General features: G+C 44.1%; 1 protein-coding gene across 1 annotated transcript; it reads left to right on the top strand.

Moving 5' to 3' along the window:
• Nucleotides 1–121: 121 nt before the first annotated feature.
• Nucleotides 122–27768, top strand: TCTN2 (tectonic family member 2). The gene is made up of 18 exons (XM_060118652.1): nucleotides 122–422; nucleotides 597–704; nucleotides 1138–1214; nucleotides 2846–3041; nucleotides 5792–5892; nucleotides 7641–7831; nucleotides 8347–8473; nucleotides 10201–10342; nucleotides 11648–11713; nucleotides 13187–13321; nucleotides 13566–13643; nucleotides 18327–18407; nucleotides 19387–19498; nucleotides 21893–21999; nucleotides 24910–25066; nucleotides 26719–26844; nucleotides 27217–27305; nucleotides 27549–27768. Exons 1-18 carry the CDS (start codon nucleotides 122–124, stop codon nucleotides 27668–27670), a joined length of 2316 nt encoding a protein of 771 aa, XP_059974635.1. The 3' UTR covers nucleotides 27671–27768.
• Nucleotides 27769–27998: the final 230 nt, after the last annotated feature.

Genomic DNA, 27998 nt, shown 5'->3' with positions numbered 1-27998 from the left:
GAATTAACTGCAGGTTGGAGGAACTCTGGCTTTTAAAATGAACGCGGTTTTCTACTTTTTCGTGATCCGTTGCGTGCAGTGAAGGCGGCCGAAGGACTTAAGGCCCGTGGGCTGGGCTGAGATGCGGCGGCTGGGTTTGAGGGCGGGCGCTCTCTGCTGCTGGTCCAATCACGGCGCGCCGCTCCGCCAGACCGGCGGCCGATTGGTGGTTGCCATAGCTCCGGGTGTTCGCTTGGCAAGATGGCGGAGAGTTAGACGGGACCGCGTCTTGGCGTCCCCGCGCTTCCAGGCTTCTAAGCCGGGCGCGGTCCTGCCCTGCAGGCCCAGCGAGACCCCAGGCATGCGTGTGCCGCCGCCGGTCCCTCTGCTCTTGGGGCTCCTCCTTCTGCAGAGCGTCTTGAGGCCTCTGTGGGGGGACCTGGGTGCGTAAGGCGGGGCAAGGGCCTGCAGGACCGGGGCTGAGGGAGGGGACGAGGCTTTTGAGGCCAAAGCTCTCCTCCGGGAGCTGCGGAAGACCCCGCCAAAGGAAGCCACCACCCAGCGTAGGCAGGGGCTCTGCAACTATTAACTCCATTTTGTCCCTTTCTTCCCGCTAGTTTTCGTGCCTCCTGTCATCCGCATGTCCGGCCCTGCAGTCAGCGCGTCCCTGGTTGGAGGCACCGAGGATGTGACCGTGTCCCTGACCCAGCTGCGGGACGAGACGGGTAAAGAGCCCGGCCCTTCCTGTGGGGAGGGAGGAGGTTGGGTCAGGTCCAGGCCGCCCAAGAAGCCTGGCCAGGGGGCATCCCCTGGGTCCTTTGCCGCTGTCCACTTCAAAGTCGGGATGGGGGGCTGCTGTGGAGCGGAGGACCGAAGGACAGGTTCAGTAAAAGAAAGCTTGAAATCTTACTAGTTAGCCTTCGCTGAGCTATCCGCTGTACTTAAATGCATCACCTCATCTTCCTAATACGAACAGTAATACCTTTTAATCCGTTTAACAAATGAAGACACTGAAGTTCAGAGAGGTGGTCCCTTGTCCAAAGTCACACAGCTTGTAAAGGGTCCAATCCTAGGCTTGGAAAGGGACTCCTGACTCAGGAGTGCACCCTGTTAGTGGCTGGGCAATAGTGCCTTGAATTCTGACCTTCTCTCCCGTAGGATTCTTGCCAGTTCCCGCCTGCGGAGTGCTCAGCAATGAGACCGGAGACTGGAGTTTGACTGTCAGCCCCACTGTGGTAAGGCCAGAGGTGAAAACCTTTTGGGTAGCATCTGCGGAGGCCCACATCTAGTGTTCCTGCAGTGGTGTTCTCTCTCTCTCTCTTTTTTTTTTTTTTTTTGTGGTACACGGGCCTTTCCCGTTGCGGAGCACAGGCTCCGGACGTGCAGGCTCAGCGGCCATGGCTCACGGGCCCAGCCGCTCCGCGGCATGTGGGATCTTCCCGGACCGGAGCACGAACCCATGTCCCCTACATCGGCAGGCAGACTCTCAACCACTGCACCACCAGGGAAGCCCTCTCTCTTCTTTTTTTATTCTTTTTTTTTTTTGGCTGCAACGAGCAGCTTGTGGGATCTTAGTTCCCGTACCAGGGATTGATTGAACCCGGGGCCACGGCAGTGAAAGCCTAACCACTGGAGCGCCAGGGAACTCCCCCTGCAGTGTTCTCTCTCTCTCTTTTTTTTAAAGAACACACATTTATTTATTTATTTATCTGTCTATCTGTCCTTCTGTCTGTCTTTGACTGCGTTGGGTCTTCGTTTCTGCGTGCTGGCTTTCTCTAGCTGCGGCGAGCTGGGGCTACTCTTCGTTGTGGTGCGTGGGCTTCAGTAGTTGTGGCTCGTGCACTATAGTGCAGGCTCAGTAGTTGTGGCACACGGGTTTAGTTGCTCTGTGGCATGTGGGATCTTCCCAGCCCAGGGATCGAACCCACGTCCCCTGCATTGGCAGGTGGATTCTTAACCTCTGCGCCACCAGGGAAGCAGGGAAGCCCTGCAGTGTTCTTTTAATCGAACAAGATAGAGCTTTCTTGGGACTTCCCTGGCAGTCCAGTGGTTAAGACTCCCGCGCTTCCACTACAGGGGGCACGGGTTAGATCCCTGGTCCAGGAACTAAGATCCCACATCCCACGCGTTGCAAACAAGCAAACAAAGCTTTCTTAGCGCTTGAAACCACCATGAAACTGTGGACTATCAGATCTCATAGACGTCCATCCAACCCAGAGGTTCTTAGGGGTCCTTGGATGAGTTTCAAGAAGCCTGTGAACCCTCTGAAACTGTGTGTAAAATTATGTGTGTGTGCATTTTTTCTGGTGAGAGGGTTACCAGCTTCCGTCAGATTATCAAATGGATTTGTGACTCAAAAGAGCTTCATAAACCACTGATCTCACCCAACTCTTGAGCTTATGTGTAAGGACACTCAAGCCTGGAGAGATGAAATATTTTCCATTTAATGACTGTTTTATTGAGTGCCCAGTATGTGCATAGCATCAACTCCGAGATTAAGGATGAGAAAGACAAACTTTGCTTGCACCCCAGAAACCGGGACCCGATTTTGTGGACTTTTCTGTGTGTACTTAATCTTCTGCTGGTAGTATGATAAAAGTGCTAGACAAACTGAGTTACCTTATCAGACGTGTGTTCAGCTTTCTCTAAGCAGCCACAACTTGCTTGCTTTTATGTTCAGTTGAGGATTAGGAATCAGGGCTTTCATATTGCTGTAGATTTACAGGGTAGAATTGAGCAGAGTGATATCTTTCTTATGTACAGTTCTTTTGTAAAATGAACGGAGGCTGATTGCACTTTCCATTATGTGTTCTTATAGATGCCATTTTGAGTCACTATAAAAAGTACAGCAATATTTTCCTTTCAGAATTCTTTGGAAGTGACTGTGAGGTTGAAGAGGGGTCTGCCATCATGTTTGTCTAATGAGACAGATCCGTTCCCGGAGGCCCCGTGTATTGTCCAAACTCTTCTGGTTTCAGCCTCTCGTCATTCATCCTGTTTAGCACATCTGCTCGTTCAAGTGGAAATTTATGCCAACTCCTCTCTGGCCCAAAATGCATCAGGCAAGTAAAGTCTCTGACTATCAAAACGTTTACTGCAAACATATTTTTTTTCTGGCCGTGCCACGCAGCATGTGGGATCTTAGTTCCCCGACCAGGGATGGAACCCGTGCCCCCTGCAGTGGAAGCTCGGAGTCCCAACCACTGGACCACCAGGGAAGTCCCTGCAAACATTGTTTGATTGTGTGTGCCATGCAATTTGTGTGCTTCAATCATGAGTGTGTCTTGTTTTCCTAAACTTATTTTCATTTTGTTTAATTTTCTTATTTTAAAAGTTTCCACTTTGTATTACTTTAGTTAAGATTTATTGTATCTTGGGAATTCCCTGGTGGTCCAGTGGTTAGGGCTCAGCGCTTTCACTGCCACAGGCCCGGGTTCAATCCCTGGTCAGGGAACTAAGATCCCACAAGCCGAGGCGCAGCCAAAGAGAAATAAAAAAATAAAAAAGATGTATTTTGATCTACTGTTTGTATCTCTGTAAGCCGTTTTAAATCCTTTTTGGGATAAAGTAAAGTTTTTTTTTCCTTGTATTGATTCCTGTGACTCCATCTCAAAACAAAACAGAAGGAAGGGAGAGACTGATGAATGAGTTTATAGAAAAACAGCAGATTTTCAATGAATGCTTTTGACAGCCAGCTGCCTTTCCCAGAGGCAGCTTGCTTAATTATGCTTATAGGAGCACATTTTTCTCTACAAACACAATAATAATGTACAATTTGCTGTTCTATACCTTTAAAAAGTAGTATAAGTTAGAAAATTTTTCATAGGAATGCAAGTAAGTTCTCATTCTTTTTCTATTCTTTTTAATATAATATAATTCTTATATTCTTTTTAATAACTGCATAGCATTCCCTTGTGTGGATACACCATTGTTTATTTGCTAAATAACCATTGTTTATTTAATTAAAAGTTTTCAGCTTTTGATACTGTAACTAGTGCTACAGCAAATATCATTGTGCACATACATCTCTGGACATGAGAAAATGATTTTGTGTTACTCTCCCTTTCACATCACGGCAGTGTCCTAAGGACAAAAGATGTGCTGATGTTGAAGGGTCCACTTCGATAGGTGCCACCACCATGTCCCTTGTTGCCTGCGACAAACTCTAGCACCTCTTACCTTTATGGTCACCTGGGATGAAGGGAGAAGTGTTCCTCTTTAGTAGCAAAGGTCTGCCACTTTGAGACTCCCACAGTGCTGCTTTGCACATCACATCCTGTAACTGTGGTCCTCCTTGTGGTTTTGAAAGTTTAGAAGGATTAGATAAGTTACGGTAATGACATTCAGTGGGCTACTCTGCCCTTAGTGTATTTGCTTGGAAAGATCTCCAAGATATATTGCTAAGTGCAAAAAGTAGGTGCAGATGGGTGCATATAGCATGGAATAAGAATATGTATATTTATATTTGCATAAAGAAATTATGGAGGGGGACTTCCCTGGCAGTCCAGTGGTTAGGACTTCGTGCTTCCACTGCAGGGGGCTCACCCATCCTTGGTTGGGGAACTAAGATCCCACAAGCTGTGTGGTGCAGCCAAAAAAAACCCAAAAAACAAAAAACCCCAAAACTGACAGGAGGGCTTAATGGTAGCTATATCACTCAAGCAAGTGACTTTTTTTCTTTTAAAAAATATGCTTGACTATATTTAGGTAATATTTCGGAATGTCTTTGTACAAATACCCAAACTTAGGAGAATTAGAGTATCTGTATATTGGTAATTATGAGATGTCCACTCTGACCCACGAAGGTATGAAAAATTTTGTACCCAGTCAGACAGAGTTCAGAACAAGAAAAAGGGTGGAAGGACAGCCAGGAGGTAAGTGGTATGCCTGGTAACAAGGAAAGTAGCAAGCAACGTGGGAGACATATAGATAGATATACAAACATCTGTCTATATATCACATAGCAAAACCCTATTCTAAAATGCCTTGCTTATGTCACATGGGTTTGATTAAACTGAGGGTCAGACCCTTACCCTTGTGACATGGTATGTTACTCGGACCTTCTTATTCCTTATTCCTTATAGCATAGAATGTATAATAGTTGTTCTTTAGATGCTTCAGCTGTTGTGTCATTGAAGTTGACTGTTACATAGAGTTTAAACAAATCATCGCTACATAGTTTTCCAACTATTGGTCTCTGGATTCCGAGTTAGGAGGCTGAAATGTAATATAATATATTCCTTTTCCAATCAATATAAAGATTACTGATTTCCCCCACACCTGAACTAGAATCAGGATGTGAAAATTTGGATTCACAGTGTAGTGGGACTTGAGGTTGAGCGTGTAGCATAAATAAGTGTGACCTTGTGGTCAGATGGCTTCCTGATAAGCTGTCTGAAATGTCACCATGCCTTCAGTTTTATCTGCTGAAAGGGGTATTGAATTTGAAGGAGTAAATGCTTAAAATCAGTCTGTGTTATGAAAGGGATCGTTCAGTGTACTGAAAAATAAAAGCAGTGCATTACATTTATCTTAACTCGTAACTTTTAGTCACTTGGTTATCTTCAAGTTCAACTGTGACTTCTTTAATTCGTATAACTAGCATATTTTCTTCTATTTGGGCTTTTGTTGGAGGAGTAGATACAAGCCTCAGTTACGGTCTATGCATAGCTCATTTCAGGGATTCTTTAATGTGGAATATTGGTAATTGTGGTTTGTAAAACAACGATTCAGCTTTCTTTAAATGTCAAAACTGTGGCAATGCTTCGTCAGTGTTTCACTGCTGAACTTTTCTGTTGTTTGTACCTTTCAGAGAACGTGACTGTTATTCCTAACCAGGTGTATCAGCCCCTCGGTCCTTGCCCTTGTAATTTAACAGCCGGGGCCTGTGACGTTCGCTGCTGCTGTGACCAGGTATGGTCTTTCTGATTATTGGGCACAAAAGCTACAGCATGTTAATTATATTTCTCACGTTGTAGTTACATCCTTAATACTTACTTATCTTACAACTGGAAGTTTGTGCCTTTTGACCACCTTCCTCCAGTTCCCCCTCTCTCCACCCCACTTTTTTTTTTTTTTTTTTTTTGCGGTACGCGGGCCTCTCACTGCTGTGGCCTCTCCCGTTGCGGAGCACAGGCTCCGGATGCGCAGGCCCAGCGGCCATGGCTCACGGGCCCAGCCGCTCCGCGGCATGTGGGATCTTCCCGGACCGGGGCACGAACCCGTATCCCCTGCATCGGCAGGCGGACTCTCAACCACTGTGCCACCAGGGAAGCCCCACCCCACTTTTTTTTTGTTGTTGTTGTTGCTTGTGCTTTTCCTGTCATATCTAAGAAACCATTGGCCAATCCCAGGTCAAATACATATTTTTTTTTTTTTTTTTCCTTTTTGCGGTATGTGGGCCTCTCACTGCCGTGGCCTCCCCCGTTGCGGAGCACAGGCTCCGGACGCGCAGGCCCAGCGGCCACAGCTCACGGGCCCAGCCGCTCTGCGGCATATGGGATCCTCCCAGACCGGGGCACGAACCCGTATCCCCTGCATCAGCAGGCGGACTCTCAACCACTGCGCCACCAGGGAGGCCCAAATACATATTTTTAATCCTTATTTTAGATTGAAGGGGAATAAGAGATGCAAAAGAGGCACATGTACGAGGACCCCAGTCACTCCCACTTTTGGATGAGTGCAGTTATTTATGTCATGGTTGGTTTTACAAAACGGGAAAGGAAAGCTTAGGGTCTATATTGGAACACTGATACTAGCAATTGTATTTATAATAACAATCATGTTTAATTTTAAAAATACAGCACATCAAAAATCTGTTCAGGTCTCAACAGAAATGTCAAATGTATTCTCTCCCTCTTTCTTTCAGAGTGCATCACTGTGCCCTATTTCTAATTTCCTTCATGTTTGTGATATATGGTGTATATGTATACTTATAGCACCAACCACTGGAATCGTTTAGGATTCTGGGTCAGTGACATCTTCAGACAGCTTCAACTTACCTACCACTTTAGACATGATCAATTTTTAATTTGAATTGCCCTTGTTTAAAACAATCAGATCATTTACTTTTCTACCTTCAGTAAACAAGGGATTTAGAACGTATTTAACTTTTAGCTCTCTCAGTCCTTTGAGAAACAAGGAAGAATACAGATGAGTAAATGAAAGCATGAATAAAGTGACTTCTTGACATTAATTGGGTCATGATATCACGACAGTGAGAGCTTCAAGGATTCTTATGGAATATGGACTGTCTGCCCTAACTCTAAATGTCCTTAGGTTTCTCTGGGCTAGGGATTTGAATGGTGATGACAATTGAAAACTCTCCATTTGTTGTCTATTCCATATTATCTTTTCTTTTTCTCATCTTGTTTTTTTTGTGTGTGGTATATCTTAGGTCCCCAGTTAAGATGTGATTTCCTTGAAGGTTTGAAGTTCCTGACTTGGAGGCTTGTAGGGCGCTGACTAAAATTTTAGCATGATTTTACTTCCTGTGAGCACAAAGCACCCTTAGCCTGGATGCAGGCTGTGTTTGTTTCTGCTTCCTCGGAGGGGTCCTGCTGGCCTCAAGCCGCGTGTTCATCACACTGGCCAGGAGATCCTGATGGCGGGCACGGGGGAAACTTTCCTCTTTTCACTTCTCCTTTACATCTTCTTTCCAGGAATGCTCATCAGATTTAACAGCGCTGTTCAGGGAGTCCTGTTTCCCTGGCGTGTTTGGAGGAGACGTTAATCCTCCCTTTGATCAGCTCTGCTCTGTTCAGACGGCACGTGGAGTCCCCTACTGGTTTCCGTTCCTGTGTGTGCAGCTCGCCAACTCGCCTTTCCTCGGGTACTTCTATCACGGTTCCGTGTAAGTGTCCAAGGGGCTGCCCAGGAGAGGGCCATGCGCCCAGGCGACCCTAGAATATGGGTCACATCCTTCTCGGGACCTCTCCAGGGCTCCATGCTTCAATTCCTCCATTCTAGATTCAATTCTAGATTTCAGTTAGTAAGTTTATTTTGTGTTAAGTATTTGAAAGAATTGGAAGAGAAATTGAGTCACTGAATCCATTGAATCACCGAAAAGAAATTGATTGATACCACAGGTAATCAATAGTGATTCTCTGGGTTGGGGGAAAGAGTGGTGGGCTCATGGGGGACTTTAACTTTCTGTCTTTTACGTTTCTGTCTTGTTGAAATTTTACAACAACTTTATTATTATTATTGAAGTAAAATTCATGGAACATAAAATTAACCATTAACTACTATAAAGTGTACAGTTCAGTGGCATTTAGTACAAATATTATTTTTATAGTTAGAAAAACAGAAAAAATTTAAAAGAATTGTTTTTACACGTTAGTGATGGTTTCTCTCATTGATTTGCAGTTCCTCTGGACAACACGCTTCCTTTGACATGTATTTGCATACTGATCTAAAAGACTTTTCAGACTTTGGTTACAAACAAGGAGATCCAGTTATGACTGTAGATAAGGCATATTTTACTATTCCGCAGGTAATCATTTCAATTTTAATATGCTAGAGGCTTTTCTCATTTTCCCCTTCCTCTTGTTATTTTAACTCATATTACTCTAAAAAAAATCGCTTCCTAAGTTACTTATTTTTCTCCTATGGATTTTTCAGGCACTCAACTATTTAAGGCCTCTGGATTTTATTTTTCCTTTTAATAGTCACTCTTTTTTTAAAAATTTAAATTAATTTATTTATTTTTGGCTGTGTTGGTTCTTCGTTGCTGCGTGCGGGCTTTCTCTAGTTGCGGCAAGTGGGGGCTACTCTTTGTTGTGGTGCGCGGGCTTCTCATTGTGGTGGCTTCTCTTGTTGCGAAGATGGGCTCTAGGCACGCGGGCTTCAGTAGTTGTGGCTCGTGGGCTCTAGAGTGCAGACTCAGTAGTTGTGGTGCAGGGGCTTAGTTGCTCCGCAGCATGGGGGATCTTCCTGGACCAGGGCTCGAACCTGTGTCCCCTGCACTGGCAGGCGGATTCTTAACCACTGTGCCCCCAGTACTCACTCTTAAATTAATCTGTCTTTGCTAAATCTCAGAGTGAAGTTAATAAATAAAGCCAAAAGACTTTCTAGAAATTTCCATGGAAGTAACTGTTGTTTATCACTTGTATTAATTTAATAGCCAATTTCTAGTAAGCTATAAATATTAAAAAATTTTTATTTGTTTATTTTTTATTGAAATATATTTGGCTTACAATGTTGTGTTAAATATTTAATATAATATTACAGAATTTTGAAAAATATTTTAAGACTATAGAGTTTTATGTGAAATCTTTATTTTTTTTTAAGTTCAAAATTAGGAAAAAATATTTATGGGAAGAAAACATGGGAGGCTAAACCATTTTTCTTTACTATCCATAGGAATCTATTTTTATTTATTTATTTGTTTTTAAAATGTATTTATTTATTTTTGGCTGCATTGGGTCTTTGCTGCTGCATGGGGGCTTTCTCTAGTTGCAGTGAGTGGGGCTTCTCTCTTTGCGGTGTGCAGGCTTTCATTGCGGTGGCTTCTCTTATTGTGGAGCACAGGCTCTAGGCACGTGGGCTTCAGTAGTTGTGGCTCGTGGGCCCTAGAGCGCAGGCTCAGTAGTTGTGGCGCACGGGCCCTAGAGCGCAGGCTCAGTAGTTGTGGCACACGGGCTTAGTTGCTCTGCGGTATGTGAGACTTTCCCGGACCAGAGCTTGAACTCGTGTCCTCTGCATTGGCTGGCAGATTCCTAACCACTGAACCACCAGGGAAGTCCCCATTTTTATTTACTTATTTTTTTGGCCTCGCCGCTCGGCTTGTGGGATCTTAGTTCCCCGACTAGGGATTGAACCCAGGCCCTCAACCGTGAAAGCGCAGAGTCCTAAACCACTGGACCATCAGGGAATTCCCAGAATCCATTTTTATGGTTTTAACACAAATCTGGTTGTGATGAGGGAGAGAACATGAAATTGAGTGTAATCATGTTGCTGCAAAGTACATGAGGCAGCGCAGGGACTTTTCTTTAGCAACTATACTTACTGTGACCCCTCAGGAGTGGCTTCCAGACTGTGAGTAGCAAGTCAGCTAGACATTTTACTGAAGTCGGTCAGGTAGTCAATGCCCTAGCCTTTGCTGAAGCTAACCCAGCAGTAGGAGCAGGCTTCAAAAAGAGTACTTTTACAAAACACTGATCTCTCTTTTATGATTAGAAGGGAGGGCGTAAATCTGTCGGGATTTCCCCTGGCCCTCAGGTATCCCTGGCTGGGCAGTGCATGCAGGATGCCCCGGTGGCCTTCCTTCAGAATTTTGATGTTCAGTGCGTCACTAGCCTGGAGGTGTACCCAGAACGAGACAGAATCACCAACGTGAAGGTAAAGAATGGTACTATGGGAGGTAAGTGACGTTCCTTCAAAATAAGAGCACGGACCTGAGTGTTGAGATAAACTCTGATCTCACTTCTACTGGATCAACTTAGAATAATATTTCACCTGCCAACTGGGGAAGGTGTTTTCTTTGGAAAATGTTCAGTTCCATAAGACAGCATATTGCATATCTGTTCTTTTTTTTAAAAAATCGAGCTAAAATTCTCATAACACAGAATTAACCATTTTAATGTGTACAGTTCAATGGCATTTAGTACACGCACAGTGTTGTGCAACCATCACCTCTACCTAGTTCCAAAACATTCTCATCACCCCAGATGGAGGCCCTGCACCCATTTAACAGTTCTCCCCCTTCTCCCTCCACACTGAGCCCTGGCAGCCACTCTGTGGATTTTCCTGTTCTGGACACTTCATGTAAATGGACTCATACAATATGTGGCCTTTTGTGACTGGCTTCTTTCACTCAGCATCATGTTTTTGAGACTCATCCATGTAGCATGGATCAAAGCCTCATTCCTTTTTTTTTTAAAATTTAATTTTATTTATTTTTTTATACAACAGGTTCTTATTAGTCATCAATTTTATACACATCAGTGTATACATGTCAATCCCAATCGCCCAATTCAGCACACCACCATCCCCACCCCCCCGCAGCTTTCCCCCCTTGGTGTCCATACGTTTGTTCTCTACATCTGTGTCTCAGCTTCTTCCCTGCAAACTGGTTCATCTGTACCATTTTTCTAAAAACCTCATTCCCTTATATGGCCAAATGATATTCCATCATACGAATATACTGCACTTTGTTACCATTTATTAGTTGATGGATATTTGGGTTGTTTCCAGCTTTTGGTTATTGTGAATAATGCTGCTGTGAACACGTGTGTTCAAGTGTCTGTGTGGACATACGTTCTCCTTTGCCTTGGGTAGATACCTAGCAGCAGAATTGCTGAGTCACAAGGTAATTTAACTTTCTGAGGAGCTGCCAAGCTGGTTTCTACAGTGACTGTACCAATTTACGTTCCAAACCAGCAGCGTGCTGCATATTGGTTCTTACACAAGAGTGACTCTCCAGATTATTTTCACTGACTTTTGAGATTCTCCTTCTCAGTTATAATTAGATGCCAAGAATAGCGGGATTCCCATTTGATGGCGTTTGAGGAGTTGGGGGCAGCTGGGGAGTTGGGGGGAGCTGAGTATTTGGCATACAGGGCGGGCACAGTTACCGTATTTGCTTGGCAAGCTTTCATTTTCATAGATAAATCTGATCATGTTAGGTCATGTACTCCTGTGGAAGTTCATTTATGTATCTCTTCAGGCATAGTTACACCACAAGTAATCTATGAGGAAGCAACTGACCTAGACAGATTCATCACCAATACAGGTATTTTAATGTTACACTTTTATATCATTTCTATGGGAATATATGTCATTTCTTGCAAGTAATATGTAGTCCCAGGGTAAAATACACTTTTATTGAGAATTTTAGGAGGTTCACAACCGTTAAAAAGATATCCCACTACCATTTTGCTTGTTCCTTGTTCCCTCTTGCCTTTTTGGAGTAACATCTGTGACCTGAGCCAGACCCTTCACAGTCCTGGATGACGTGGGTTCCAGGGTCCTTCCTCATTCTCAGGGCTTGTGGGCTTTTACTTTTTTTTCTTTTTTTTCCTTTTTATCGGTACGTGGGCCTTTCATTCTTGCGGCCTCTCCTGTTGTGGAGCACAGGCTCCGGACGCGCAGGCTCGGCGGCCATGGCTCATGGGCCCAGCCGTTCCGCGGCATGTGGTATCTTCCCAGACCGGGGCACGAACCAGTGTCCCCTGCATCGGCAGGCGGACTCTCAACCACTGTGCCACCGGGGAAGCCCATGTGGGTCTTTTCTTAAATGTTTTTCAGAGAGTTAAAGAGTTCTTTAGGGGCTTCACTGGTGGTGCAGTGTTTGAGAATCTGCCTGCCAATGCAGGGGACACGGGTTCGATCCCTGGTCCGGGAAGAACCCACATGCCACGGAGCAACTAAGCTCGTGTGCCACAACTACTGAGCCTGTGCTCTAGAGCCTGTGAGCCACAACTACTGAGCTGGTGTGCTGCAACTACTGAAGCCCGTGCGCCTAGAGCCCGTGCTCCACAATGAGAGAAGCCACTGCAATGAGAAGCCCGTGCACTGCAACGAAGAGTAGCCCCCGCTCACTGCAACTAGAGAAAGCCTGTGCGCAGCAACAAAGACCCAACACAGCCAAAAATGAAGAAATAAATAAATAAAATAAATTAAAAAAAAAAAGTTCTTTAGGACCTAGCATTTTCACTTCTTGCTTGCTCTTCTTTTTCTGATCATTAAACTTTGCATTTGTGAGGCAGCCAAATAAGGTAGGTAGAGTTTGGCCGATATTTCCAGGACTTTTGTTTTTAATGAAGGATACTACTAGTGGTCCTTTTCAACGTGCTGTAATTCTAGATTATTCTTTACTTATTAGTACAATATAGTAGTGAACTAGACAGAAGGCCCCTGCTCTTAAAAGCTGACATTCTGTAATCTTTCATTTAACAAACATTCTTCCAAGCATGTGCTCTGCATCAAGCTATGAGCCGGGGACCAGGGATGCTGAAATGGAAAGGACAGAGCTCACTCAGGATATGGGGATGGTATAGAGAAGGTGGCTAACGCTGACTTGGGCAGAGGAATGGGGAAGCCTTCCGGAGGAAGTAATGACCCTGCTGTGTAAGGGAACTGGGTAGGCAGGGCAGGGGTGGGGTGTGGGGGGAAGGCCACCCAGGCAGAGAAAATCACCAACTTGAGCCCAAAGAAGGTCTTTAATTTATGAAAGTATTCTGTTCTTTTTTTTTTTTTTTTGCAGAAACACTTTTAAGTACTGGATCAGCCCCCAGGAATGTGAATGTGGAAGAACATTATATTTTCAGATGGAATAACAATACAATCAGTGAAATAAATGTCAAAATCATTAGGGCAGAAATTAATGCCCACCAGAAAGGTAACTTTGTGGAGGACAGCGAGAATGCTTTCAGTTTAAAATATTTTCTCCTTTCTTCATGATTTTCATAATTATAACAGATTAATTCAGACCTGTTTTTCTTACTTGTATTTATGATTTAATCAGAAAACAGTATTTTTTTTTTGCATGTCAAAATGCAATTATAAGGTAAAGAAAACACTGTGGGAGATAATTTCTTTTCCTAGTGATGTGGTGACATATTTTTATTTTGTTTTATTTCTAGGAATCATGACACAGAGATTTACAGTGAAATTTTTAAGCTATAACAGTGGTAATGAAAAGGAATTGTCTGGAAATCCAGGTGAGATAGTATATGTCAATCACTGATCTTACAAACATATTTTAGTTCAACACTCCTGTGCTATAACGATGATTATAAATAGCTCCAACTTTAGTTTGTGACTCTGACTTTTTTCTTTTTCTTTTGTGATTCTGTATTCTTTTCCTGATAAGAGCTTAATTTTTTACATAAAGTGTATATTGTAACAAGTTGTTGTAAACCTGAAACATCCTTTCTCTTTAGCTACTGATCTTTTTTTTTTTTTTTAATTGATGTATAGTTACAATGTTGTGTTAGTTTCTGGTGCACAGCAAAGTGACCCAGTTATACACATTTATATATACTCCCCCTCATATTCTTTTCCATTATGGTCTGTCACAAGACACTGAATATAGTTCCCTGTGCTACACAGTAGGTCCCTGTTCTTTATCTATTATATATATAATAGTTTGTATCTGCTAATCTCAAACTCCTAATTTATCCCTCCCTCCCCCTCTCTTTTTTTTTCTGGCTGTGCTGTGCGGCCTGTGGGATCTTAGTTGCCCCACCAGGGATCGAACCCACACCCTCAGCAGTGAAAGCACGGAGTCCTAACCGCTGGATCTCCAGGGAACTCTCATCTTTTGAAAAAGAAAATAAGGCATTTAAAGCGTTGGTAAGGGGGACTTCCCCGGCGGTCCAGTGGTTAGGCCTCCACACTCTCACTGCCAGGGCCCAGATTTGATCCCTGGTTGGGGAACTAAGATCCCGCAAGCTGCACAGCATGGCCAAAAATAAAAAATAAAGTGTTGGTAAAATTAATTTTTAAAGAAATAAGCTGCAGATGATGGGTTCCTAACCTGGAATCTGTGGAGAGACTTCCCGGGGACGTGTTGCGCATTTCGTATTTACGTGCAAATATATCACCACCCGCTTTGTCATGTATTTGTTTATTTCTTTTGTTCACTGCTGACTCCTCAGGGCCTAAACCAGTATGTGGACTGCACTGTTCAGTACTCTAGCCACTAGCCCCATGTAGCTGCTGGGCACCTGAAATGTGGCCAGTGTCATACGTGGAAATAATAATACTTTGTATATATTGGGTGGACTAAAATACATTATTCAAATTAATTTCACCTATTTCTTTTTTTAAAATTAATTAATTAATTTTTTTGGGCTGCGTTGGGTCTTCAGTGCTGCGCGTGGGCTTTCTCTAGTTGTGGCAAGCTGGGGCTATTCTTTTTTTTTTTTTTTTTTTTTTTTTTTTAGTGGTACGCGGGCCTCTCACTGCCGCGGCCTCCCCCGCCGCGGAGCACAGGCTCCGGATGCGCAGGCCCAGTGGCCACGGCTCACAGGCCCAGCCGCTCCGCGGCACGTGGGATCCTCCCGGACCGGGGCACGAACCCGTGTCCCCTGCATTGGCAGGCGGACTCCCAACCACTGCGCCACCAGGGAAGCCCCGGGGCTACTCTTCGTTGTGATGCACGGGCTTCTCTTCACAGTGGCTTCTCTTGTTGTGGAGCACGGGCTCTCGGCACGTGGGCTTCAGTAGTTGTGGCACATGGGTTCAGTAGTTGTGGCTCACGGGCTCTAGAGCGCAGGCTCAGTAGTTGTGGCGCACGGGCTTAGTTGCTCCGTGGCATGTGGGATCTTCCCAGACCAGGGCTCGAACCCATGTCCCCTGCATTGGCAGGCAGATTTTTAACCACTGCACCACCAGGGAAGTCCCTAATTTCACCTATTTCTTTTTCTCTTTTTTTAATGGGGCTACTAGAAAAAAAATTAATTTCTAAAAAATTCTAAAGATACATATTATTCTAAATTCAAATATGAGGTTTGCATTATATTTCTATGGGACAACTGTGGCTTATACCATAGTAGGTGTTCAGTAAATACTTGTTGGATAAACCTATCATTGTTTCTTAAAAAAATTTCTCCGTCCTTTTGCTATTCTTTTTTACTTTTTATTTATTTATTTATTTTTGCGGTATGTGGGCCTCTCACTGTTGTGGCCTCTCCCGTTGCGGAGCACAGGCTCCAGACGCGCAGGCTCAGCGGCCATGGCTCACAGGCCCAGCCGCTCCGCAGCATGTGGGATCTTCCCGGACCGGGGCACGAACCCGTGTCCCCTGCATCGGCAGGCGGACTCTCAACCACTGCGCCACCAGGGAAGCCCCCTTTTTTTATTTTTAAATAAGTTTTTATTTTGCATGATCTTCAATACTCATACTGATTTAATCATACCTGACTCATTTTATATATATATTTTTTTCTTTTAAATAGGATTTTAATGTACTTATTAATGTGGAGCTTGGGATTTATTGTTGGCTTTAAAAGCGGGCTCCTGGAATTTAAGGGTTTTCATTTCACTGAGTTAATTTGACAAGATTTCTGAGAAACACCATCAGAATATGTGAAAAATGTTGACACTGTCATCAAAAACGAATAAATTAAGAGCCAGAACTGATCAGGCAGCGAAACAGCTTGAATAGATACAGCCACTGTCTCTAGCGCTTTCTGAGGCAGGATGGGGTTTTCAGAGGACTATATGACATGGGCCCTGTCCTCAAGGAATTCACTCTCTCATTTGGAATGACAGCACCAAGTGACAGGAAACAACAGTGAACAATCCAAGATAATTAATAAACGGGTGAGGGACTTTGGGACAGTTACTCCAGGATTCAGAGGAGTAGAATGTTGACCACTCTTCCAGACTTTGCATCACTAAGGAGCAGTGTTGAGTGTCCAGCGCTTGCCAGGTTCTGTTCTCAGTGCTGGAGGAAAAGCAGTGAGTGAGTCAGAGCCCTGCCCCTGGCGGGTTTCCACGCTGGGCTGCGAAGAGGAGATTGCGCCTTGAGAAGCAGATAATTGGAAAGGGTGCTGGGGACAGGAATAACCTGGGGGAAGCCAAGGAGGAAGACGTGAGTGTGACGTGTACATGGGCAGGGTCAGACCTGTGGCCAGAGGGGAGGCCTCTGGTTCAGGAACGGTGGGGCGTAGTGGTGGAAACACAAACACCATGCATGAACCTCCATTGCATCCCTGTTTGTAAAAACAGCATTAAAACATGTTTTTGGAGGGAACCTAGGAGGAAATATGAGGATGAACTGGATATGGTATGATTATAAAGGATTATGATTAATTTTCTTAGGAGAAATATTGGCATCATGGTGATACAGGGGAATGTTTTTTGTTTGTTTGTTGTTTTTCTTTTTGGCTGCACCCCTTGGCTTGTGGAATCTTAGTTCTCCGACCAGGGATTGAACCCGAGACCACGGCTGTGAAGGTGCGGAGTCCTAACCACTCGACCGCCAGGGAATTCCCTGTAGGGGAGTGTTCTTAATTTGGGGAGATGTGTGATGGACGTTTTAGGGGTGAGGTGTCATGATGTCTACAACTTACTTTCATGTGGTCCTGCCCCTCCCCTCCAATGTATATATGCTTTTATAATAGATAAGACATATATGGCTAAATATTAACCGTTGTTGATTTTAGGTGGTGGCTGTATTGAGTGAGGCTCATTTTCAACTTTTCTGTACTCGTGAACTTTTTTATATTAAAAAGGTGGAGGGACTTCCCTGGTGGCGCAGTGGTTAAGAATCCGCCTGCCAAGGCAGGGGACATGGGTTTGATCCCTGGTCCGGGAAGATCCCACATGCCACGGAGCAGCTAAGCCTGTGCACCACAACTACTGAGCCCACGTGCCACAACTACTGAAGCCCGCGCGCCTAGAGCTCGTGCGCTGCAGCAAGAGAAACCACTGCAATGAGAAGCCCATGCACTGCAACAAAGAGTAGCCCCTGCTCACCGCAACTAGAGAAAGCCCACGCGCAGCAACGAAGACCCAACGCGGCCAAAAATAAATAAATAAGAAAAGAAAAGCACTTGATGACATTAAAATTAAACAAACAAACAAAAAAGGTGGAAACAATAAACTGGATTACTAGGAGATGGATGGGAATAGGATCTAAATCAGATCTTGGGGTTGAATTGGTTTACTGGCACATCATTCCCTGAGAAGGTAACTTTGGTTTAAGTTTCCCTTAGGAGCCCCTGTGATAAGTGGTATTAATCACTCAGCAAGTACACATGAACCAGCCTGCCCAGCAGCTAATTGTTCTCCAGGGTGAGAGGTCCAAGACCAACTCCTGCCTGCTTTTCACTTTTCAGATTTTTACTTTAAAAATGTGTTCCAGGGCTTCCCTGGTGGTGCAGTGGTTGAGGGTCCGCCTGCCGGTGCAGGGGACATGGGTTCGTGCCCTGGTCCGGGAAGATCCCACATGCCGCAGAGCGGCTGGGCCCGTGAGCCATGGCCGCTGAGCCTGCGCGTCCGGAGCCTGCGCGCGTCAGGAGCCTGTGCTCCACAATGGGAGAGGCCACAACAGTGAGAGGCCCGCGTACCGCAAAAAAAAAAAAAAAAAAAAATGTGTTCCAAAAAATCACACGGACATCTTTGTTTTAGAATCTGATTCAGTGACAACTGAATCACTTTGCTGTACACCTGAAACTAACACAACATAATCAACTCTACTTCAATAAAAAACAAAATAAAACCAAAAACAAATGAAGGTGACATCCTTTTTCTCGAGGGTATTCTGAAAAAGCTTTGCCTGCATATTTCCTTTCACTGTGGATTCCTCCTTTCCGTTATTTGAGATAACGCCTGTTGCATTAAAATAGCTTTAGAGGGAAAGATGCTCACTCTCCTGCATTGTGTTTGTCTAGGTTACCAACTTGGCAAGCCTGTTCGAGCTCTAAACACCAACAGGATGGATAATGTCACGACTTTACACCTTTGGCAATCCGGTAATCTGGTTTGGTAATATGATTAGCTCTCTGGTGAACTAGAATTGGAAATATTACCATATTTTGAATCCGATTAAGGAACCAATTACTTTAAAGCCCAGTTTGTTTATTTAGCTTGGGGGTGGTTGTTTTCCATCCTTCTGCAGCTTTCTTTTCTTTCTTTCTTTTTTTTTTTTTTGTAAAAAATTCGCATTGTTTGCACTCGAAGTGCTGGTTTTTAGTAATAGAGATTTAAATATGAAAGTGGCTGGAGAGTCCATTGTCTTTGTAGTCATTGATTAGCCCAAGATGGTGCTAATCAGAGACATGAGAATAATTTCCAAACTATGGAAAATCTTTGCAACAGTGGTAATTACCCACATCTGCCAGAAGGCATTAGATTTCAGGTTCAGAATAAACCCTTGATCCCTGTCTAGGTATTTCAATACAGAAAGAGCCTTTTGTTCAGCTTTCAAAAGATTAGGGTAACAATGACCTCAGTTCTCGAAAATTGGAAACTTTATTTCTCTTCTTTTTTAAAATTAATTAATTTATTTTTGGTTGCATTGGGTCTTCCTTGCTGTGTGCGGGGTTTTCTCTTGTTGCGGCAAGCAGGGGCTACTCTTCGTTGCGGTGCCCAGGCTTCTCATTGTGGTGGCTTCTTTTGTTGCAGAGCACGGGCTCTAGGCACACGGGCTTAAGTAGTTGTGGCACGAGAGCTCAGTAATTGTGGCTCGCGGACTCTAGAGCTCAGGCTCAGTAGTTATGGTGCACGGGCTTAGTTGCTCTGTGGCATGTGGGATATTCGCGGATCAGGGCTCGAACCCTGGTGTCCCCTGCATTGGCAGGTGGATTCTTAACCACTGTGCCACCAGGGAAGTCCCTGGAAACTTCATTTATGCTTTTTGTTCTCTCTCTGTTTTTTAAGAAAAACTTTAACGTAAATATTTTACTTACTTTTATTTTGCAAAAATAGGAGGATAATCTTTTTATTTTATAGCTGGAAGGGGTTTGTGTATATCAGCAACTTTCAAACCCATTTTATTTGGAGAAAATGCACTATCTGGGTGCCTTTTAGAAGTTGGAATTAATGAAAACTGTACTCAGCTCAGGTGAGTGTCTCACTGATGAATTTATCTACATTTTGAGTGGTTTGCTTAAATTTAATTCACATGAATACTAACGACAACATGAATGTGAAACATTTCAGTCTGAATAAAAACTTATATAAAAGTGATCGTAAATAATACAAACTTCCAATGCAACTTAGAGTTGATTCAAACATCAATATAAGTGAAAATAGACATTCTTGGGACTAAAGCTATTTCATCCATATTTATGCAAATTTCTCTGGGAAGTTTGTTCACATCGTTGGAACCCCATGTTCGTAGAAATAGAAGAAGGGCTGGAGCCAAGTATAATCAGTGATAAACATATAAAGAATTCTTAAGCTGTGTAACATGATGTATAAAGTATTTTCCACGTAATTATCTGGGTGGCATTTAGAAAATTTATGGATATGCATATGCATTCTTTCTTTTCTTAATTGAGGTAAAATTCATACAACATAATCATTTTAAAGTGAACAGTTCAGTGGCATTTAGTACATTCATAATGTTGTGTAACCACCACCTCTATTTAGTTCCAGAACACTTTCATCTCGGCAAAATGAAACCTGTACCTTTTAGTAGTCACTCCCGATTCCTCCCTCCCCTCAGCTCTGGCAACAAGCAATCTGCATTCTGTCTCTATGGATTTACCTACTCTGAATATTTCATGTAAATGGAATCATACACTATGTGACTTTTTATGTCTGGCTTCTCTCACTTAGCATCCTGTTTTTGAGGTTCATGCATGTTGCAGCATATGTCAATACGTCATTCTTTTTTTTTTTTTTTTTTTTTTTTGCATTACGTGGGCCTCTCACTGTTGTGGCCTCTCCCGTTGCGGAGCTCGGACGTGCAGGCTCAGCGGCCATGGCTCACGGACCCAGCTGCTCCGCGGCATGTGGGATCTTCCCAGACCGGGGCACGAACCCGTGTCCCCTGCATCGGCAGGTGGACTTTCAACCACTGCGCCACCAGGGAAGCCCAATGCGTCATTCTTTTTCATGGCTGCATTTTATTCCATTGTATGGATATACTGCATTTTGTTTATCCGTTCGTCAGTTGATGGATATTTGGGGTATTACCACCTTTTGGCTATCGTGAATAGTGCTTTGAACATTCATGTATCAGTTTTTGTTTGAATACCTGTTTTCAGTTCTTTTGGGCATATATGCAGGAATGGAATGGCTGGATCATATGGTAATTCCATGTTTAATTTTTTTGAGGAACCGCCGTATTGTTTTCCACAGTGGTTGTAGCATTTTACAGTCTCACCAACAACGTAAAAGGGTTCCAATTTCTCCACATCCTCGCCAACACTTGTTTTTTTTGGCCATGCCACTCGGCATGCGGCATCTTAGTTCCCCGACCAGGGATCGAACCTGTGCCCCCTGCAGTGGAAGCATGGAGCCCTAACCACTGGACTGCCAGGGAAGGCCCCCCTCGCCAACACTTGTTATTTCCCATTTTTTGAATCATAGCCATCCTAGCAGGTGTGAAGTGGTATCTCCTATCCCAAGTGGTGCAGTTCTTTGGGGAGCAGGAAAAAGGTGGGGGGACATTGTGAAGGGAAGAAAAACTGTGGGTATACGTTACCCACGGCGGCTCCTGGTCGCAGGTTGCGGGGCAGTCAGAGCCTCTCCCTTGTGGTTTGTAAGATTTGTACCCTCCATTGACGTTACGGGAACAGAGAGGTGCCAAGTTCCAATTCTTAACCTTCACCTAATTTTATAGCTCAAAATTCTAACTAAATATTTAGGTTCCTTTTACTTTTGGGTCACTGTGTCCCATGAATTTATCCTGGTAACTTGATATGTGATCTGCCCACCTCCCAAGTTTTGTGACACTCAGAGGAACCTGTAAACCACATGATACCAACATAAGTTACTAACATTTTAAGGCCAAAGTGAAAGATTGTTTCTGTATGTCCTCCCCTTGCTGTGTAAGTTCATCCCAGGAAGGCCCTCCAAAAGAGGTAAGACTCCCAGCTAGATCCTCTGGCAGTTTTTTGTTTAGACATCCAGCAAGCACAGCCTGGACACTCTTTTTTTGTTTTTGTCTTGTTATTTTTTAACATCTTTATTGGAGTATAATTGCTTTACAATGGTGTGTTAGTTTCTGCTGTATCAAAAAGTGAATCAGCTATATGTATGCATATATCCCCATATCCTCTCTCTCTTGCATCTCCCTCCCACCCTCCCTATCCCACCGCTCTAGGTGGTCACAAAGCACGGAGCTGATCTTCCTGTGCTATGCGGCTGCTTCCCACTAGCTATCTGTTTTACATTTGGTAGTGTATGTATGTCCATGCCGCTCTCTCACTTCGCTGGACACTCTTTGTAAGGACTTCAGGATGAGACCTGCTGGCCATGAGCTGAGAAATGTCTTCCTCTCTTGCAGGGAGAATGCTGTTGAAGTACTTGATTCATTAATACAAGTGACTCATGTTGCAATGAGAGGCAACTCCAGTTACGACGATCTTAGTGATGGCTGGCTTGAAATAATACGTAAGTGAAAGCTGCACATGTGTAAAATGTGTACCTTGGTTGCTATGATTACATAGTGTCAGGTGTAGTGTTACAGCCTGACCTGACAGGTTGTCTTTCTTTGCTGTGGCCCAACGGACATTTGTTTAGAGGTTAGCTTTCCGGGCAGGAGGCTTTTCATGTCTTTTACCTCTTATTCATGATGGCTTTTTTTTTTTTTTTTTTTTTTAAAGAGGATACCAACAGGAAGTTCAAATCGCCCAGTTGTTTTACAAGCTAACAGTCTTTGGAAAAGGAAGTCTTAATGAAGTTTGAGGATTTTCAGTGCATGTCAGTTTGCATTCCTATTTTTTTTTTTTTTTTTTGCATTCCTATTTTTGATTGCCAGGAATATGGACAATTGAGAACTGGCTTTGTGATTTACAAAAGCAATCTTGTTACCTTAAAATAAGGTGCTAGAAAACATCATGCTAAGTGAAAGAAGCCAGACCCAAAGGAGCACATACTGTATGCTTCCATTTATATGCAGTGTCCAGAACAGGCGAATCTATAGACACAGAAAGCAGATTGGTGGGTGTTCAAGACCTGGGCTATTGGAAGGCATTGAGGGGTGACTGCTAGAGAGTACAGGGTTTCTTTCTGGGGCAATGAAAATGTTCTAAAATTGAGTCTGGTGCTGGTTGCACAACTCCATGAATATAATTAAAAACCATTGAATTGTACACTTAAATAGGTGAACTATATCGTATATCTCAATAAAGGTGTTAAAAAAGAAAGAAAGAAATTAAGGTGCAGCAGAGCTAATAATAGGACGGTCACCGAGGCCTGATAAGAAGACTTGGCAGTCCAGCGCCTTTGGTGAGAGGCATCTGCTCTGAGCGTTGGGGCCACAGGGGGATGGTGTGTGAGGAGGCGCTGCACCACAGGTGGCATGTGGAACAGACTTCGCCCTGACAGGCCCAGTTTCACCTCCAAATCCAGGACGTCCATCCAGTCACTGAGCTGTAGCTCACACAGGTGGTCTAAGGTCACAGTTTGCTGTGGCTGAGCTGGAGCCACAACCCAGGCTTCCTCTTCTTCTCCTCCCAGCCAGCAAGTCTGGTAATGTTGCTCCAATTCCTCGGGGAGTCTTGAGTGTGTAAAGGCATTGAATAGAAAGAAAGCTTCTTCTCTTGGGACTTCCCTGGTGGTCCAGTGGTTAAGACTCTGCATTTCCAATGCTGGGGACGGGACACGGGTTTGGTCGGGGAACTAAGATCCCACGTGCCACCAGGTGTGGCCAAAACCAAAACCAAACAAAACAAAAAAAGTAAGAAAGCGTCTTCTTTTGCTCTCATTACTGGAGTTGCCTCTTGGGGCCTGGAAGAGCTAACTGACTCCACAGCATCTGCTTTCCTAAGTCCCCTCCTGTCCCTGCGGCTGCTGCTGGGCTCCTTACCTCTGCCTGGCTGCAGGGAGAGCACCTCCTTGGGTCCTGTCCTCACCCTTTCCACACCCTCCAAGGTCACATCAGCTCATTAGGCTGGAATTCGTACAAAGGACCATCCAGACACGTGTGTGCACTTTCCCCACCCCTTGTGATTACAGTCTGGATCATTATGACCCCCTCTCCCCTGTCCCGTGGGGTGGCCAGGGATCACGTAATATGTCTGTGTGCTTGAGGTGCCCCAACCACTCTCTGACTCAGGCAGGGAGTCCGGCTGGCCACGATTTGCCAGTCCAGTCTGCGCTCAAGTCACTAGGCGCAGAGTTAGATCCTTATTTGGAAACAGAACCCAGAGGTCTGGGCTTGTCAACCCCTTGTGAACCTCTAGGCCAGCTAGGTGGGCTGTGGAGTGCCTGAGGGATGGCGGGAAGGGGTCAGTAAAGCATCTAAGAAGTAAAAAGCATGGGAAATTTCAAGACAGAGAACCAGAGTTGGTGAGGTGGGAAATCAGAGGTGATGGCGTTTTGTTGCCTTCAAGGTGGAAGCTGTTAGCTTCTATTTCGTGTCTAAGATTAAAATCAATCCTGATCCTGGTTGATAGAAGAGAAATGATGTTGAACACATATATCAAGGAGGAGGAAACTGGAAACAGTGTCACCAACCTTCCAAATCTCTGAAGGAACAAAGAAATCCCCTCCAGAGTCGCCATGGGACTTGCCATCCACATCCTGTAACTGATCTTGCTGTTTTTTCCCCCATAAGGGCCAGTTTTCAAGATGAATAAAATTAATCTCTTATTCAGTTTTATTCTCTTCCATTTGTATTACTGCTGTGGCAACACATCAGGAAATTGCTTTTAAACTATTTAATACGTAGTAACTAAAGTTGTTAGTATGGACTTTTTTTTTTTTTTTCCGGTTCGCGGGCCTCTCACTGTTGTGGCCTCTCCCGTCGCGGAGCACAGGCTCCAGACACGCAGGCCCAGCGGCCATGGCTCACGGGCCCAGCCGCTCCGCGGCATGTGGGATCTTCCCGGACTGGGGCACGAACCCGTGTCCCCTGCATCAGCAGGTGGGCTCTCAACCAGTGCGCCACCAGGGAAGCCCTGTTAGTATGGACTTTAAATGTCTTATACAGCTTTTACTAGAATAGTGACTGCATGGGATAAGACCCATGGCATTTTACTGCAAGTATATGGTATTTCTGTTAAAACTCTGGGTGGATTTCAATGAAGAGCTTGGGAACTGAATCATGATTTAGGGTTTTATTATGTGGGTCAGGGATTTTAAAGTTCCAGTGATTGACCTAACATCCAAGGGAACATTTTGAACGCGAGGGGTAACACAGTTACAGAGTGACGTGTAACTAGAGCCTGTTAGAGATTAAAGCCTCATTCGTTGTGATTCCTGTCTAATGATATTTCCCATTTTGGGAGTATCACAGCATTGTAGGAAAACTGTTATTCAATTATTCTTTCCAATATGCACAACTTAACATTTCTCCAGGTGCAGATGCCCCCGATGCAGGTGCAGACCCACCTGTCAGCAACGCGAGTGGCATCTGCCTGGATGTTCCCGCTCAGCTGAATATCCGCATCCTCTTCTCGGATGCTGGCGCCGTAGAAGGGTTGACTCAGCAGGAGATACTTGGCGTAGAAACAAGGTATGATCATATCGGGGATAAGTGGGGTTTAGAGACAGTAAAGTTGAGGGCGCTCCGAAGAATAGGGGAGTGCTAATTTAGAATCTGACTGGTTTATTTACAAATTGCAATGATTAGCAAATGATTACATGTATAAATGGAATATGGATAAACTGTGTTTGTAATGGAAACTCATTCTCACAAGTATCCGTAAAGCTACGTATAAGGGAGTCTGCCAGGTATTTCAGGGAGTACAAAGCTGAATAAGGGGCTGCTTAGCGCTCGGCATATTTTGAAATTCATGAATATCATTGGCATACTGATCAGGGAATATTGCCCAGTGGTTAGAGATTTTGGTGGCAGATGGGTGGGTTCTGCCTATTGTGGCAGAACCACAGAATCATGGCTATTCCAGTGTGAGCTGTGTGACTTTGGACAGTTACTCAACCTCTTCTGAACTGCAGTTTCCTCATCTGTAAAATGGTGATGTACCTTTACATGTCAGACCTCTATCACCTTTAAGTGACAGGGTCCCAACTGACACTGACTTAAGCAAAAGGTAGGTTTATTGGTTCAAGTTATGAAAAGTCCATACACAGTGAGTTCATGGTTCATGGTTCCCCTGTGGTCAAGGGTCTTTCCTCCTTTATCTCTGGGTTCCTCTTTTCTTTGGGTGGGCTTCGTTCTCAGGGAGGTTTTCCTCAAGAGCTGGCAAAGATGAACACCAGCAAATCCAGGCTTATACCAATTTAGCAAGTCCAGGGAATTCCCTAGAGATTCAGTGGTTAGGGAAAAAAAAAAAAAAAAGCTCTTCCAGTTTAGCAAGTCCAATGGATGGAGGGTGCCTCCTTTCCCCATCTTTCTCAAAAATGTTCTGGGAAGACTTTTATTGGGCCAGTTTCGGTCATGTGCTCCTTTCTGAACCAATTACTATGGCCAGGGGCATAGCTCTGATTGGCCAGGTGCAGGTGATGGGCACATCCCTAGGTTCAGGTGGGTCCCTTCTTGTCCACTCAACTGAGAGTGGGGAAGGGGTAGTTCTGCCAGGGAAAACTGGGGTGCAATTACTAGAAGAAAGGCAAAGGGATGCTGGGTAGGCAGAAATAACATGGAAAGCCCTTAAAAATCATTAGCTGCTACTACTGTTGTTATTATTGTTGTTACTATTATTATAATATTGTTTGAAACAAACAAGTGATAAAACAAATGAATTTTAAAAGCACCAGATGAAATGAGTTGAGCGGGGAGGAGAGATGAAACAGAATTGGCAAAGTGCTGGCAGCTGTTGCAGCCTGTGATTGGGCCATGAGGGTTCATTATACAACTGTCTCTGCTTGTCGGTGCATTTGGAAATGTATATAATACAAAGGGGGAAAAAATAGCACCAGTAGAATGGGAAACTTCTTTAGGAGAATCTCAGCTCATATTGTTGTTGTGTCAGTTACCTGATGTTCTTTTTTTTTTTTTTTAAATCTTTATTGAATTTGTTACAGTATTGCTTCTGTTTTATGTTTTGGTTTTTTGGCTGCAAGGCAAGTGGGATCTTAGCACCCGCACCCCCTGTATTGGAAGGCAAAGTCTTAACCACTGGACCACCAGGGAAGTCCCCCGATGTTCTTAACAGACCAGAAACAAGCGGTGGATTTGTTGTCTGCTTAACCTTTTCCTCCCAGGTTCTCCTCGGTGACCTGGCAGTTCCAGTGTGGGCTGACCTGTGAGGATGAGGTCAACCTTTTCCCCATCAGTGCATCTGTCCAGTTTATTAAGATACCTGCACAGTTACCCCGTCCACTTACAAGGTAATACAGTTGCTGACCTAAGTGACATTAGTAAGAAGCAGAAAAATGTATGTTCCAAAATAAGTTTATTTCTTTAATTAGGTTTTTTTTTTTTTTTTTTTTGCTGTACGCGGGCCTCTCACTGCTGTGGCCTCTCCCGTTGCGGAGCACAGGCTCCGGACACACAGGCTCCGCGGCCATGGCTCGCGGGCCCAGCCGCTCCGCGGCATGTGGGATCTTCCGGGATCGGGGCACGAACCCGTGTCCCCTGCATCGGCAGGCGGACTCTCAACCACTGCGCCACCACGGAAGCCCTTTAATTAGGTTTTGATGCTTCTCATCAAAAGCATGTGCTTTGCTGTAGCTACTGTAACTTCCTAAAATGTTTTGTAGATTCCAGATCAATTTTACAGAGTACAACTGTAACAGAAATGAGGTTTGTTGGCCGCAACTTCTATATCCACTGACCCAGTATTATCAAGGTAGGGTAAAGCACATTTCTGAAATGGTTATCATTATGTTATGTCAATTAAACAACTTAAAAAAAAGTGTAAATGTCACAGAAAACGTAAAACATATAGCAAAGTTTTAAAAAGAAAACATTTACTGATCATGTTGCCACTTAGAAAGGATCACTATTTATGCTTTGGCTTATTTCCGCCTAACTAATTACCCAAAAAGTTAAGAAATAGGAACGTTGCTTAATTTGATTCATTGTCTTGCAGGGGAACCTTATTCTCAGTGTGTTGCCAAGAGCTTACTGTTGGCATCCTTCATCATGTTAGCGGTGTTCCTTAGTAACCCCTGGACTGGAGTATGCAAAACGTGGAATTCAGCTACCATCTGACCTCTTACAGATCATCAGCTTTTACTTTAGGGGTTTGTTGTCCTCCTGTGTGCTTCTCTATAAAATCTTAATAAATGCAATGTTTTCTTTTTATAGAAGATTTTATTAGGTACTCTGCGAATGTAATTCACATATACAGCTATCCAGACGTTCACAGCAATGCAGCACGGGCGTCCTCACTGCTATACCAGACTGAGCAAAATGCATGAGAGGGTCAACCGTGTCAGTACATGTGATTAGGAACTTTAGTGTTTTCACAAATGATGAAAGTCATAGGAGTTTTGGTCCAAATGTTATTCGCACCATAGAGAGTCAGTCTTTTAATTTT

Source organism: Mesoplodon densirostris, chromosome 15 (genome assembly GCF_025265405.1).
Source record: "Mesoplodon densirostris isolate mMesDen1 chromosome 15, mMesDen1 primary haplotype, whole genome shotgun sequence".
In the NCBI taxonomy this organism is placed as follows: Eukaryota; Metazoa; Chordata; class Mammalia; order Artiodactyla; family Ziphiidae; genus Mesoplodon; species Mesoplodon densirostris.
The sequence above is the reverse complement of the archived record's forward strand: the minus strand, read 5'-3'. Positions and strand labels throughout refer to the sequence as shown.

Coding starts and splice junctions, on each gene's coding strand:
- TCTN2 (XM_060118652.1), top strand. CDS start 122: ATGCGGCGGCTGGGTTTGAGGGCGGGCGCTCTCTGCTGCTGGTCCAAT. Junction 13,644..18,326: donor GGAATTGTCTGGAAATCCAG/GTGAGATAGTAT, acceptor GTGTTTGTCTAG/GTTACCAACTTGGCAAGCCT. Junction 27,306..27,548: donor ACTGACCCAGTATTATCAAG/GTAGGGTAAAGC, acceptor ATTGTCTTGCAG/GGGAACCTTATTCTCAGTGT.